Below are 16,517 nucleotides of genomic sequence, written 5' to 3' on the forward strand. Positions count from 1 at the left end.
ATGGGTGGGTAGGGAAGTGGGGGGCGCTATGGGGGACTTTTGGGATAGTATTGGAAATGTAATTGAGGAAATTATGTAATAAAAATATATTAAAAAAAAAAAAATAAAATAAAAGCTAGGTTGTAATGCTGCCGAGTGAATGGCCCTTACAGACCACACTCAAAGATGTAGCAACTTGGAAGAGCTCAGACCTCAGACTTCTGACGGGTGTGGAATGAAGAGGCGCCTTCTCGGGAGGACTCTTTAACAGAAGGTCTTGCCACAGTCATCTCTGGAGGGAGCTGTTCTCCAGGCTGCAAGTCAAATTCAAACAGATTTATAGAAACTTCCTGTCTCTGGGGATGAAATTCATCACTGTCTTCATTTAATACAGCTAGGACCTTAACCAGCTGAAATGAAAATCATAGGATGACTTCAACATAACTCATTCCATAAAAGACTAAAAGTATCTGATGAATGTAAAATAAGCCCCACAAATTTTAACACATAGCGAGATTCTCATTAAAGTTAAGGCCAGTAAGGACTACATTAGTCTGAAAATAGTTCAATTAATTATTTAAAACCACAAAAGAAATCACCTTTCTATCTAGACAGTAACAGCTCTAAGCAGCACTATACTTAGAGAGTCTATCAGTCAATCCAAACGTGCTCTTACAGATTTTAGGCTGAGTTCCCTGAAAAGAAATATTCAGAGGCAAAAGCATTTTTTCCAGGAGACTTAGCACAGCAGATGCAGATGAAAAGAAATGCTTTGTGAATACAAAGAGGAATAGAATAATCCCTGTTAATGATTTTTGTCGTAAGAGTCCCCAACTCCTCTAGTCTCTGGTGTTTCTTGCTCTCTTCATCTTCTCCAGGACAGTTAGTAGCTCACCTGTTCAATGCATGGTCATGATGGTGCTTATATCTAGAGATGGTCCCGCTACCTAGATCCCTCTCAAGTAGGCTGAGTCATAACCTCAGCACAGCAGTGGATCCTTAACAGTGTCCAAGTGAGAAAAAGAGATCACATTTGCTTTCCTGGGCTATGAGGGTTAAGAGCACAATTAGGAGCTGGCTGCTTTCAGCATCTACACATTATACTTAAAATGTATTATCTTAAAGCCTAGGTGATATACATAAAATGATTTAATTTAAAAACTCAAATAAGATCTGGTACCCCACCACCTTCCTCCCCACCACCATTATTTGGAGAATTTTGGAAAGAAATTAATTTGGTGCAGCCTTTCTTCTTTCCAAGTTGCCAACCTGTACTGTTGACAAAGGCCCAGAGCAAGATTTTTTTTTAAAGGAAATGAGTTATTTACATTTAAACTCAACTCAGTGAGCGGTCCCGTGCTTTTGAAAATGGCTACAATGCTTCCCATGAGAATGAGCACCGTGGTTTACTCACAACTCTTTCAAGCCTTCCAGCCACCTTCTAGCCTTTAATTGTGGCCTTTCTTAAGGCTCAGCGCTGCACTCCTGAACTGGACTGAAGTAACAGCTGGATATGTGCTAAGCTCCAGTAATTGTTTATAATTAGTTTAGGACTACAGTGTTCAGAGATATTTATTTTCTGAATTCTCTGAGAGCAAGTCATTTGTCCATTTTCCAAGGGAGGCTGCCTTTCGTTTTTCTTTTGTTTAACCCTTGCCTCAATGCCAACAACAATCTGCTTGGTTTTGATCTCCAACTCTCTTCTACAGGCAGTGAGCAGGCCCTAGAGATGTTTCTAGACACTCTGGGTTCTCTTATCTCTATAGTGAGTTCTCAGGACTCCTTCCAACCATTCCTATAACTCCATTTAAAGCCCCTGCAAATACCTCCTGCCCCATCTTTAACTGGGGACCAGGCCATCTTGCCACCATTTTATACTTGGGGATCTATAGATTGCCTTAGAATCCCAGTTCTACGTTAAACTAGCAGCTGGGGAAAGTTGGGCAGATTACCTATCTCCTATGAGTCCCAACAGAGAGAGATAATGTTGAATTATGGAGCTTAAAAATCCCCATCCCAATTCCAAAATGGACCTCTTAGGAAAGAAACTCTCGGAAAGAAATCCTTCAACAGTGCAATTGGCAAGTCTGGTTGCATCTACTGCACAGTCCTTGGGATCCACTCGGAATATGGTCCTCAGCTCATGTGAGAATTGCTCAGCTCTTACATTTTCATTCCACCAATGGGAAGCCAGTTGGGACCCATGGAGCATCATGTCTTCCTGGAATACTTTCCCTCTTTTTAGTCCTCTTTCCTGCTGCTCTCACTTTCCTCCCCAAGGGAAATCTCAACCTTCCCATAAGGATCTGCTCAGACTCTCCCTCCTCTGAGAGCCTCCAACAGGGCCTATGCTGGACTGACAGGATTGCTTCCATTATCTTTCTTTCAACACGCAAGCACACCTCTGCATGGTTACCAGTGTCCAGGTTTACAGAATTAGAACAAATCATTTGTTGCCAAGTGTCCCCTCTCAGTTTAACATACTTCAAAACGACAGGGACACTTTAATTTCATCTTCCCAATCAAGGTTTCTTGTGGTGCTTAGCCCAGCTTCATTCTTCATCTGTCTGCACAGGTCAGGCTGTTAGCTGCACCGAAGCCATTTCAGACTATTCCTGCTCATGGTGACCTCTCCCTGTTCTCTATGCCTATTCATAGCCAGTGCTCTAGTAATGTAGGCCTTAATGATTTTGTAGGTTAGCAGGTAAACTGCTTAGCATGCAAACCTGATGACCTGAGTTAGATCTCTAAAACCCTCATAAAGATGACTGGAGAGAGCCAGTTGCACAAAGTCACCCTTTCATGTGCATGTCTATGTACACCCCTTGCCTCATGTTATTCATACATAACATACATACTTAATTTAAAAACCCAAGGGGCCAGAGAGGTCACTCAGCAGTTAAAAGCATGTACTGTCCTTGCAGAGGACCTGCATTTGGTTCCTAGAACCCATGTCAGGCAGCTCACAATTCCTATAGCTCTAGCTTCAAAGGTATGTAGCTTCTTTAGGTACCTATACTTATGTGCTCATACTTAAGATACAGACAGATATGTACATAATTTTAAAAATCTTTAAAAATATTAGAGACTGGGTGGGCAAGTATCATTTACTCTAGCCTGAAGTTAAACTTATCTAGTTTACAAAAAAATTTTAAAGCATTAAATTCAGTTAAGATACTTGGTATCAGAAGTGCTTCCTGACAGGGTCCTGGTATGGCTGTTCCCTGAGAGCTTCTACCAGCACCTGACCAATACAGATGTAGATACTTACAGCCAACCATGGGATTGAGCCTGGGGACCCTAATGTAGGAGTTAGGGGAAAGACCCAAGGAGCTGAAGGGGATTGCAGCCCCATAGCAAGAACAGTAATAAAAGGCTGGACTACCTGGAGAACCAGGGACTGGACCACCCACCGAGGAGTATACATGGAGGGATTCATAGCTCCAGATACAAGTGTAGCAGAGGATGGCCTTGTCTGGCCCTTGGTGCCCCAGCATGGGGGGATGCTGGAGTGGTGAATGAGTGGAGGAGCACCCTCATAGAAGCAAAGGGGAGAGGGAGAGGAGGGATGGGATGGGGGTTTATGGAGGGGTAACTGGGAAGGGGGTATCATTTGAAATGTAAACAAGTAAAGTGATTAATAGAAAAATGCTTGGTATTGGAAAAAAAGTTTAAACAAATGTGGTTTAGGAAGATCAGACAAAAACATTTTGAAATAAGTAAGAGCTAGTCCATATTGCTAATTTCAATAAATGGTCAGTCATCAAAAATATGTCAGAAATGAACATTTAAAAATACTACAAATATTAAATTACTACAAATATTATTTTTTGAAACAGGGTTTCACTGTATAGCCCTGGCTAGCCTGGAGCCCACAAAGATCTACCTGTCTCTGCTTCCCAAGTGCTAGGACATGCCTGTATCTATGTCACCACACACAGCTAAATTGTGATTATTTTTAACAGAAATAATCCAAAGAGTGCTTTCCTTCACTGTCCAATGAATGTCAGGCTGATTGTAGTAGGGAGAACTGTATAGCAACCTTATAAATATTCCTTGTAACCCTTTCCCAAGATAAGCCGATAGATAGACCAAAATGCCAAGCGGTACCTGGGGTGATAAGAGCTGCAAACTGTTGGCTCTGGCTGCCATTCCTTGTCCTATGCTCAAGCTTCCATCAAGGCCTTTTGCTCTCACTTTGTCCCGGGTCACGTACATGGAATGCCTGTGAGGACGCTGCTGAGAGGAGAAGGGGCTGGTGTAGCCTAGCCCATAAGAAAATGATTCATGAGGTGCAGACAGTGAATGTGAATGGCTGCTGTCCATGTGTTCAGGCAGCTTCAACTCCTCCATGGTTTTTGAGTGTCTGGTGGTGGTTCGCCGTGAGTCCAGAGTGCCTTCATTTCGATTATTTCGACCGGAAGGGCTGAGCAAAGTTCTCGTATCAGTGTGCCTGGTGGGGGTTGGGCTGGTGGGAGAGTTCAAGTCCAAACAACTGGATGGGAAGTATCTACTGGTATTAGTCTCTGTGATTTGGGCTCTGGCTTCAGAAAGGTTGCTCACAGACTTGGAGTCACTCAACGCCCCATGGCTTTTGGCCTTGGTCCTGTAGGATGGACTCCGGGAGGACTGGGGAATGGTGTCAATATAGCTGTGCCGACTCTGCTTCTCACTGGGCTGCAGGGTCCCAGCTTTGCTCTGGGAGCTTTCCATGAATGAGTGCCTGTTCTGCTGAGATCTGGTGCTGGACTTGAGGTACTTTGTGCCTGGACCTTCTGAAGGCTTTGTGTCAATATTGAAGTCAAACTCTGTTTTGGACTTGGCTTCTTTTGGACTGAGAAGGTGTGGTATGTTGTTGTTTGTGAGATCTTTGCTAGAAGACCCGGGCTGGGTGCTTGCTTGGTAGGTTTTGGTGTGCATTGGGCTGAGAGTTGCTCCAGCAAGGTTTCCATTGAGGAAGCTTTCGTTTGCAGGCAGGCCTTCCTCAGCCCTGGGCAGACCCACACTTAAGTTCTGAATGTCCTTGCTGTTGGATCTGTGGTGAGTCTGTAAGGCAGCACCCTTGGTGGATTGGTTTCTATGTTTCAAACAAAAGATGCAGATCAGTTCCCTTCAATAGGAGGCAAACAGTATAATGTTTAAAACAGGTAAGCAAACCCACAGTAAACTAAACGAGACCATTCTTAAAACACCTGTATGGCTCAGGGAAGGAAGGAGTATAAAGAATTTAAGAGCTGGAGAATGGGAAGGGCTGCTGTTGTCTGGATCTGACACGGTTGTTATCTTCACCGCAGGAGTGGTTCCTTGCACAAGACTGGGCCCATCAATGCTCTATCCTGAATTCAGGAGACCCAAGGCTCTACCCTCCCAGAGGAGCTATACAGAAACTTAAAAGTTGCAGAGAGAGAGAGAGAGAGAGGTAGTCATATTCTTTAGTGGTGTAGCCACTGATACATTGCTTCCACTCAACAACCTCTTATGTGTTCATGAAGGCAACCCTAGTTATATGCACTAGGCTAGGCTCAGGACTTGGGAAGAAATTTGTTGGAAGGAATAAAAGGATGAAATAATAGCAGTGTTTTGATTAAAGGAGAGAGAGGGAGAGAGAGAGAGAGAGTGAGACTTTTCTAAAAAGCAAAAAAAGCAGGCACTCAAATGACAAAATCACTAACTCAAATGTGTCCCTCTCAATAAGAGGCATGTTTCTCAGACTAAGTCACTGAATGAGATAAATCACTTCCTGATGAAGATGTTTTGGCATCCTTAAATGCTTGTCTAACTTGCTGGCTGCCAACACAGTCGCTGATGCAGAGTCAGGTAAAGTATGCTTTGGCTACGACTGCCTGGTACAGAATAGCTAGTACGAGTAAGAGAGCTAGCAGACTGCTGACGCTGACAATCCCTTTTTCTGTTTGAATGTCAGGAGGCAACACTTAGATTTGAAGGTTACTGTGTTCCTTGAACTTCACATTCTTTGTAAAACCTATAGGCTGCTTCAGATACACATTCACAGTAGTTACACACACATGCCAACATCTCTTTAGCCTGTAGAGTCAATGAGGGAGAATTCTAGTGATGTAAAGAAAATGACACTCTGAGAAAAATGTGAACTGACTAGTGAGGTTTGTTGGAAAACATGATGATCTGTGTTTATGCCTTAGAGAAGTGGCAATTACGTTGGCCTCTTGAGATAGCTCCTTGTACATTAAACAGAAATGCATCACTAACTGTTTAGATATTTCTGTGTAAACTAAACAGGAATCCTATACTGGAACACAGAGTCTTAAGTGCTAATTGCTTGGTAAAAGGCACACTTTAGTCACTTCTTCATTTCACACTTCATTATTCCAAAGTGACTGAGCACTTCTTTAGGACTCGAAGCTTCATTTCCTACCCTAGTGTAATATACAAATAGTTGCCCAGAGAGAAACCTTGTCTTCAGTTTGAAAGCCACAAATGGCATTCTAGAAAAGACAGCTTGTTTTAACAAAGGATGAGATTGTGGCTTGACATAGGTTTCAGAGTTAGGAATGATCTATCCAATTGTTTTTACTGTGAATTTAGAAAACATTGCAAGTATTGCTACTATTGAAAATCAATTGATTTGAAGATTTTTTTTTCCATCACAGACTATTTGGAAGAAAAGTCCTTTTGGGCTGTTATTGCTATTTAATAAAAATGGCAACAAAACTATGCCTCCTCATTTCCCCAGATTTAGAAAGGAATTACAAAGGTAAATTACATTTGTTTTGTTAAATGTTATACAGAACATATGTCCAGATCAATAAAGTGCAGTGCATGCATGATAGGATCTGTGACACTGATTACAAAGATGGTAAAATAATTTATCAGACACATACATACACAGTAGGGGGTAGAAAGAAAGGGTGGTTTATTGAGATATATTGCATAGAGTATACTGGGCAAACTCCTGGGCAGAGAGAATCTAGTGTTCAGATGAAGGAGAAGTTCTTTTTGTAGTAGTCAAAGGAAAGTGGCTAGGTCTTATTGGATGATCCTTCTGTATGTCCTAACTAGATAACTAGTGGACATTTCCCTAATTGGCTAAGAAATAAATTATGTTTTTGATTTTTGAACCTAGACCTTAACAGTCAAGCTATCTCTCCAGCCCAGCTGTTCTTTCTCCTTAAGATTGGTAACCTGTATAAAACATCATGAGTTACTAGGCACCAGGCTCTGGATACTTTGATCTCAAACAGAGTATAACTAGGGCTGACTAGTTATAACTGACAAGATAATGGTCCTGCTTGTAGACAACAACCTTTTTCTGAGCTCCACCTGCTCTAATGCTAGAACGGCTTAGCAGTGGTCTCCATCCAACAACAGCATCCAGCCAGTCTACCTACCCCATAGGCATCAGAGCTGCCTGATTATTTATATCTTGGCAACCAAAATATGTCAGCACTTTTCAAAAACTCAATTATGATATATAATCGTATACACAGATAGATCAGATAGCTCTGAGTAAATATGTTGGCTACTCTCAATACTGTCTCCAGTCATGGGCCTTAAGACCACAGGAGACTATGTCCCTCAGGTTTCTAGCTGGCTATCTTCTGGTAGAGTTGAACAGGAGAAAGAAGTAGCACAGGAAAAGGGAGAAGAAGGTTGGGGGTGGGGGGTGGAGGTAGACTTCCCTGTTTCTTCCTGGCCACATGCCCTGACTCAGGTCCTAGTTCAATTCTTCCACAGGGCTTCTTGTGCCAAACTCTAGTTTTCCCTGATATCATATTTTCTCCCTTTCCTCTGCAGATGAAGGTATAGCAATGACAGAAATGCTTTAGCCATAAATAAGGACCAGGAGGGGATAGAAAAGAGTGAAGGAAGTTGCTAGAGCTTCTAGAACCATTGGAATTACTGTTACACAAACCTACTGTGATCTTATCTAGTCACAGCAATAGAAGAGAAAGGAAGCTATAAAGTTAAGGTGGAAACAGCTGATAAAGGTTCAGATTCATCATGTATGTATGCATTATATAATATGTATTTATGTGTATCCTAAGCAGTTCCTCTCTGTGTTTCCATCTGAGGGTTAACTGCAAGCTACTGAGATTTAGACATATAATAATTCATATGTAGAAAGGGCATCACATCATCTTCACATTGGAGCTCTGCCAGAGCACAATAAAAAGCAGCTTTGAAAATTTCATAGATCTCTTTGACACACAACTCCCAAGAATCTGTGTTAAGCTGCTAACCATTGAAAACAAATTAATGTATGAATCACTCAATCACTTGCTTGTTTTAGAGAGAGGGCCTCATGTAGTCTACATTAGCCTCAAACTTGCTCAAGGCTGGCCTTGGATTCCAGATTTTCCTGCCTCCACTTCCTGAGGGCTGGGATTTCATGTGGACATGACTGTATGGCTAAGAACCACTTTCATATGGTTGTCAGAGTAGATAAATGGATAGACAGTTAATACATATACTCAAAATAAGTTTAAAAGTGAAAATAGCCAGGCACAACCCTATAATCCTAGCTGAAAGATAATTCAGCTGGAGGCTGAAGAGGGCATGGCCAGCCTGGAACATTCCATAAACCAATGAATAAATGGAGACAGGCACAAAACTATTTTCATATGTGGCGAGTGGTAAAGCAGGATCATTGAGAGGGGCCAGCACAGTCAAAATGGCATCACACCATACCATGAAAGTAACCTCAGAGGAGTCTGAAGGTGACAAGCCTGAAGTAATGACTGAGTTCACTGGCTTCTGGAGAGAAAATGATGTGGGGTGACAGTGTGCTCTCCAGGGACAAGGCACAGGAGTATGTGAGTAGGAACCAACAGATATGGTGTTGTAAACATATAAAAAATTGTCTTAGAAACCCTGTGGGGAGATACCAGCTAGAATTCACATCCCTGGCAAGATAGGCTTCTGTGGAGTAAATACTGGACAAGGCAATAGTGGGGTAAAGGCCTCAGATGATAGAAGATTACTAAAAATTACAAACTCTTAGGACTTTCCCTTTGATATATTTAAAATATCACCAAGACCTAAAAATGAATCCTTTCAGAAATTTTTATTTACTCACAATTCCTATCAAGTTAGTCTCTGTGAGACTCACCATAGGCCTCCTTTCAGACTACAGGTTATATCACTGATGACTACAGTACAACTCACAGATTTATCATTGGTCTACCAAACTTTTTACATCATTAGGATAATTTACTTTGTAAAGCTAAATTAGAGAAGTCATGTGGCAATTCAAGTAGAAGGGAGACTAAAACTCATGAACCAAGCTTGGTGTAACCCCAGCAAAGATACGAGAAAAATGTCAGCCAGCCAAGTGCCAAGGAGTAAGCAGAAAAGTGCTAGGTCCTGACCTTTCAAAATTGGAATCTAATTTTCCACATACAGAAGGGAAAATTGTGTGTGTGTGTGTGTGTGTGTGTGTGTGTGTGTGTATGGGGGGTAGTATTAAAATTTTAAAAGGTTCATTGCTTTTCATTTCCTCAGTGAAATAAACTATTTCTAAATCCCATATATAAAAATCATCAGATGCCAAAGCTGTGTTGTGGAAGATGAAGGAACACCATTCTCCTATAAATGCAGCAATAGAATTGGGGAATGTCAGGACACAATAAATCCAATAGAGGGGAGGAGGAAGAACAAGGGTAAAAGGGAGATAAAGGGGAGAAAGGGAGGGAGGGAGAGAGAGAGGAAAGGAAAGAGAGACAGAGACAGAGATTGAGTGATTGATTCAAGAAAAGTTTTCAGCCAGATGGGCCTATGATTGGCACTCAGGAGGAACTGAGTAAACCCTGAAGCCTGTTTGACTACCCAATGGAGTTTTTCAATGCTAGGATTATAGGTATGCTCAGGCAAGAAACAAATATTGTAAAATATTATGTTCAAAAACCTATTTTAAAATGTACTACTTTTAATTATTGACCACTATTTCCCTATGCTTATTTTTATAAAAGAAGGTCAGTTCTGAACTCAGTGATTGAAGGGAAAGATCAATACAATCACAAAACCCTTCTAAAAAGGCTGCCTTGGCTCAGTTCCCCACATACACATTCAGTATCTTCTTTTCCTTCCAGGAACTCTCTTCCTCTAGTCATTTACACAAAATCTGCTAGGTCTTAATGTTGTCTGTGATGCTGGAAACCTCCAGAGTTGCTAACTCAATGCTACCTTTCCAAGGGAATACATAGGTTTTCATCATATACTGTTAAATAATAAAGTCTTTAATAGTCCCACACAACTCATTAATTATAGTTCTGAATCATGTAATAAGTATGAGGAAGATATTTTTGAATAATGAGGGCTTTCCTTCTTTTCTTTAATTGCATAATTTTAGCAGCCGCCTCCTCCACCCACTTCTGAGACCAAGCGTGCATTTGTATCACCTTAGAAGGGAAGGAATATTTACCTATTAGACAGGGTGCTGCTTTCCACATGATAAGGTTTCCTTTTTGTTGATCTTGAAGGAGACCGGTCCAAAAGTCTCTGAGTCTGAAATGTAGGATGATTTAAACACTGCTCTGTCAAGTATCTGTCAGCTGGGTCCAACTTCAGTAAATTCTTGAGAAATAAAAATTTAGGAATGGAAAGAACAAAGTTGAATTTAAACTCTACCAAAAATCTTATCTTTACTTCCTAGAAGAGAAATATACAGTCACTGCAAAATACCTAGCAACAATAGCTCAGGGGGAAAAAAAAAAACATCAAAATCACAATTAGGGTGGCTGGAGGGAGGGAAGGGGAGGGGATGGGGATGAGAACAGGGAGGATAAGGTTGGGGGAGGATGGAGGAGAGAGTAATGGGAGAGACAACTGGTTTTGGGAGGCATCTCTGGGATAATGGAAACCTAGGAAAATGGAAACTCTTAGGAATCTATAAGGTTGACCCTAGCTAAAACTCTTAGCAGTGGGGGATACAGAGCCTGAACTGACCATCTCCTGTAATCAGGCAAGACTTCAATGGAGGGACTAGGACATCAACCCAGACACAAAACTTTAGACCCACAATTTGTGCTGCCTACAAGATGGAGCAGAATTTGAGGGAAGAGCCAAACAATGATTGGGCCAGATTGAGACCCATGCCATGGGAGAGAGCCAAACCCTGACACTTTTAATGATATTCTGCCTAGCATAACTGTCATCAGAGAGGCTTCACCCAGCAACTGATGCAGAGACCCACAGCCAAACATTATGTGGAACTTGGGGAATCTTGTGGAAGAGGGAGCAGAGGGATTGAAGAAACCAAAGGGGTCAAGGACATCACAAGGAAACCTATAGAATCTACTAACCTGAGCTCATAGGAGCTCATAGAGACTGAATTGCCAGAGATTATATATGGAATAGACCTAGGACTGCCACACCCACTCCAGTGGAGTCTAAATGACAAGTCCAAAAGTTTGGTCACAGTCCTGAAGCAAAAAAGTTTCATGGAAACTGGTCTCCTGGAGGTTCCCTACAATACTTAAAATAGCAGCCAAGTCACTCCCATATGCAGGAATTTAAAATGGCCTAGGAAGAGGGAGGGTTGTGGTTTAAGGAGGAACTAGAGTATTGCATTATTCATGAAAAAGTTAGTGAGAGCAAAACCCCCTAGTGCAAGCTTTCACAAGGCTCAGAGGAATAGCATAAATTGTGACTAGGGTGTGAAATCCTCACCCGGCTCCTAGAATAGCTGACTTTAGATAGGGCCAGTTTTTATCTCAGTTGTAGTCACTGCCTGGTTCCTGCTAGTCCTTTATATATGCATTTCTCTGTTTTGTGTCATTATACATAGGATAACTTCAATGTACCTTGGCTGATGTGTCATCTAACTTCTTTGTTTTCTTCTGTAATATAAGTTTGATGCTCATTTTGAGAAATTACATTCAGATACAATACTCCCTTGTGTCTATGTCTGTTTGTCATTCTCCAACTCCCTGCCCAACTGAGTACTGGGACCCTGATTTCAGGTTGAGGGACCAACTGAGTCCAGTCCACAGCATAGGACCTCTGCAAATATGTAAGAGCGGTAAAGCTGGGTCTTCATATGGAACTCCTAAAACAGGGGCAGGGGCTGTCTCTAAATATCCTGCCTGCCTTTGGATCCCTTTCCCCTAACTAGGATGCCCTGTCTAGCTTCAATAGAAGATGTGTCTAGTCTTACTGAAACTTGATATGCCAGGGCTGGTTAAAATCCATGGGAGGCCTTCCTTTTTCTGAAGAGAAGGGAGGGAGGTTAGAGGGATGGACAGGAAGGAGAGGGATAGAGGGGAAGCATCAGTAGGGGATGTAAAGTAAATAAATAACTTAATAAAAACACCCACAATCTCATAATCATAGTCCTCTTGGTAGGAGGTTTTCTAGCTCTGCTTGTGAATACCATATATAGTCTTTCTTCTATAATACCTGGCTCATGATATATACATGTTTTTATATCCCATTCTTTTCACTTTATGAAAAAAACTTTTGCAATTTAACTTAAGCATTTTTAAAATTACTATATGAGTAAGGCCCAGATTGATTAAGTATTGACTACATGAAAGAAGGTACTGGCAAAACCCAACTGATTTACCTAGTAATTTCTGTCTAATTAAACCTAAAGAGTGTTGAGGGTTCATTAAAAAAAATGGCAGTTCTCAATCTGTGCTAATAACATCAGCGCTTCATTAGAGTTTCATACAACGTAGGGTTTGATTTTAATTAAATTAGGGAAATGTTGAGGCTTTACTGAGATTTCTGAAATCTCACAGTATCTTTCCCTAATGTCAGAGACCCTCCTCCACACCTATTTACACTGTTCCCTGGGACACAGGTGAACATACCCTAAAACACAGCAAAGTTTTAAGAACGCAGCTCAGTAAACTTGCCACTGTGCTAAATCTGTCTTTTAAACTTTCTACAAACAGTATAGCCTTTGTACATATGACAGCTTAACAAATGGACATAAAGCAAACTAATCCATAAGCAACCATTGATGTTCCATCCTGAAACAATCAATACTTGCCTGTACATTTACTTCCTGAAATGAAAACTGGGAGAATGTAAAAAAATAGTTTTGACTCAAGGGACCATTGTCTACTGAGGTAGAGAATCTTTGTTTCCTTGCTTAATTTTTTAGACAGAGTCTTGGTACCTTTAGCTACCCTCAAACTTAGAGCAGTCCTCCCATTTCAGCCTCTCAAATGCTGACATTATAAGCATGTATCACCATGCCCAGCAAGAAAATCTTTAAAATAGAATTTTGAGGCTAGAGAGAGAACTCAGCAGTTAAAGCACTGGCTGCTTTTCCAGAGGATCTGGGTTTGATTCCCAGCACCCACATGATAGCTCACAACAGCCTGTAGCTCCAGTTTCAGGACACTTGATGCCTTCTTTTGGCTTCCATGAGTACTGCATGATATGGTGTACAGGCAGACACGCAGAAAACACACACACACGCACACACACAAATCTTTTACAAAAAGAATTTAAGGGATATTTCTAGTAGTTTGGAGTAGAATATCTTTTGACAGAAAGGTTAACATGAGGAGGAACACTCAGATGTATCAGGATGTTAGTGGTGATCCTGATACATCTAAAGAAAAGTCAGAAACAGCAACCTGCCTTGTGGAGAAGAGGCAGAGTCAGACAACAAAAAACAAAAGGTTCACTGATTCAAACTGTATAGACAATATAGAGTCAATGTTATATAGAAATAATTATACAGTCTTTTGTCTTATAACATTCACTTTAAGATTTGTTTTAAAACCTATGCCTGAGTAGTTCTTGAGTACCAACAGATATTCATTATTCTGCCCATTTTAGGAAAGTAATTTAGGGATTACATGCTCCTCTCTAGATGGTCTGAGACAAAACCAGATTCCTGTTGCAATTATAAACAAATTACATGCCTTTTAACATGACATACTCCCCATTAATCATGTACTAAGAAGACATTTAATTCATAAAAGCATGCTAAGAAGTCTGCAGAGGAGCATCCATAAACCAAAGGACTCTTTTTTTACAAGCATACTTTTCTTACCTTCATTAGGTCAAGTAAAACACTATTTAAAATTCCAAGGTATCTTCTCTCTAATGACTGAGGATGGTTAACAGCTGGGAACTGTAAGAACAACATAGCATGAATGTTAGCATTTGAGGAAGGATATGTGTACATATGTTTGTGAGAGTTAAACAAGACAACATCTGGACAGAAATCATTGCCCTAGTGTCAATCCAAATTAAATTACTATTTATACATAACTTTTGGTGTCTATATATTTTAGGTTATCGATTAATAGGATTGACTAAGTATTAAATAGTGGGAAAACACACAGGTGAAAAATGATACCTAAAGTTAGACAGAGAACACTGAAGCTTGTAAAATGAATAAAAGTCTGAGTCTATATAACTTGAATCATGTATGCTTACACAAAGTTGTTCTGAAATAATTTATAGACAAATACTGCCAGACTGAAGAACTAACAGAAGGGCCATGATATTATATTATATAAAAATGTCTTGGCTTTTCCATAAGAATTTGTAACTTACTCCTGAAATTGAGACATAAGAAAGAAAAAAGGCAGCAAGGGGCCAGAACCTGAAAGACTATTTGAAATACTAAATTTAGGCCTTTGTTCTATTATTGTTTTTTAATATACTCTTCTAATGATATGTTTATCAAGTCTTAAAGTTGTAACCAAGGGCAAATATAGACACCTAGACCAACAAATTCATTTTTAAGTAAAGAGGGGTTGAAGCTTATTTTGATGTTGTGTCCTTTGTACCAGTCTATTTGACAGGATCTTGAGTGTACTGGAGCACTGAGTAAGATGCTGGCAGAACATATTCACTCATACACCTCCCAAATGTTCAGTGCTGGTTGCTTGCAATGCATATTTCTTTTAGGCTAACATAGAAACATTTCAAAGTATGGAAATCCTTAAATATGCCGAATAAAGGGACTGAAGGACTAATTATGTAGTAACATCAAACAAGATATTAATAAATATTTGTGTTACCATCCCCACATTATATTGGGTCAGGCAAGAAACAAACTTGAGAAATGTGCTGTCTGGTTGAAAAGGAATTGATGAACGGTGCATCTACAAATGAGAAGCTAAAGCCTGGCAAGGTGGCACTGAAGAGGATGAGGCAGGAAGGGCTTGGGTATGAGGACACAGCCAGACTCTGTGGCCCCAGAAGAACCTATGGGGATCTTGAACTCAACTTTGAAAGAAAAACAGCGATGCAATGCTGTGCAAGGCATTTTAAGTATTATTATCTTTCCATTAAAGAGATAAGGAAAATGATCAGAAAGTTCAAATAAGTGGTTCAAGGAAAGCTACATAATTAAGGAGTAGAGTACTATTTGCATCTAAGCCTGTGATCCAAAGGCACACTCTTTCCAAAACAAAGTACCTCTCTCACGGGAGCTGCAGAAGTTCCCTTTGATGCTACTGAAGCGTTACCTATCAGCGGAGAGGGAGCGACACCTGTCATACCATGATAAAAGACCCTCCACCAATAAATTTTAATTAAGACTTTGTTTGTATATCAGTGTCTCAACCTGTGGCTCACAACCCCCTTGGGGATTGAGTGACCCTTTTAAGGGGGTCATATATAAGGTATCCATATCGGATATTAACATTGTGATTCATAATAGTAACACAATTTCAATTATGAAGTAGCAACAACAGTAAATTTCTGAATGGAGGTCACCACAACATAAGGAACTGTATTAAAGGGCCACAGCATTAGGGTGGCTAAGAATCACTGTTTTATATTATTGTACTACATATCCTTCTTTTCTTTCCTCAGGAAGAACATTTTATTGAAGAGTTAATCCTGAAAGCTAAAAACTCTTAGAAAAACCACAATAAACAAAATGGACCAGGACAGGGAGTTTGCTGTGAGATTGTGTCTCTTAGGAATGTCAGAAGCTACACACACAAACCCTCATCAACATGACTGTCCAAACATAAGGTGAATAAGGAGGACACCAACAGACATGCTAAATTGGACATGAAAAGCTTTTATCACCTCAACCCTACACAAGGAACTATAGGTAACTAAGGAATGCTGAGAGTAGGAGAAATAGTTTTACCCAGATAAGCACACATAATTGGTTATCTAACACCTAACAGCCAGCCTAGAAAACATAATACATACAAGTAAGAGTATATAGAGTGAGCAGGTCATAGATGGAATATTTTTTGACTGAGCAGTGGTGGTGCACACCTTTAATCTCGGCACTTGGGAGGCAGAGGCAGGCAGGTCTCTGAGTTCAAGGCCAGCCTGCTCTACAGAGTGAGTTCCAGGACACACAGAGAAACCCTGCTTGAAAAGCAAAAAGAGAAAGAGGGAGGGGAGAGAGTGAGAAGAGAGAGAGAAAGCTCAGAAGGACACCTACATGGGAGGATTTGGAAGGAAGAATGGGAAGGGGTAAACCATGCAATCACATTATAATTTTAAAAAATATAAAAAATTAAATAGCCGGGCGTGGTGGCGCACGCCTTTAATCCCAGCACTCGGGAGGCAGAGGCAGGCGGATTTCTGAGTTCGAGGCCAGCCTGGTCTACAAAGTGAGT

General features: G+C 40.7%; 1 protein-coding gene across 2 annotated transcripts in view; it reads right to left on the minus strand.

Annotated features, from left to right (window-relative positions):
• Cdkl5 (cyclin dependent kinase like 5) overlaps positions 1-16,517 on the minus strand; it is a 186,953-nt gene that overhangs the window by 24,561 nt on the left and 145,875 nt on the right. For both annotated transcript variants that reach the window (XM_021153604.2, XM_029473209.1), the window contains exons 10-13: positions 13,970-14,050; positions 10,379-10,530; positions 4,090-5,056; positions 192-293 (exon numbers count right to left, since the gene is read on the minus strand). In XM_021153604.2, coding sequence (XP_021009263.1) covers positions 192-293; positions 4,090-5,056; positions 10,379-10,530; positions 13,970-14,050 — 1,302 coding nt within the window. The remainder of the gene's footprint in view (positions 1-191; positions 294-4,089; positions 5,057-10,378; positions 10,531-13,969; positions 14,051-16,517) is intronic.

The sequence above is a fragment of the Mus caroli genome, chromosome X, assembly GCF_900094665.2.
Source record: "Mus caroli chromosome X, CAROLI_EIJ_v1.1, whole genome shotgun sequence".
NCBI lineage: Eukaryota > Metazoa > Chordata > Mammalia > Rodentia > Muridae > Mus > Mus caroli.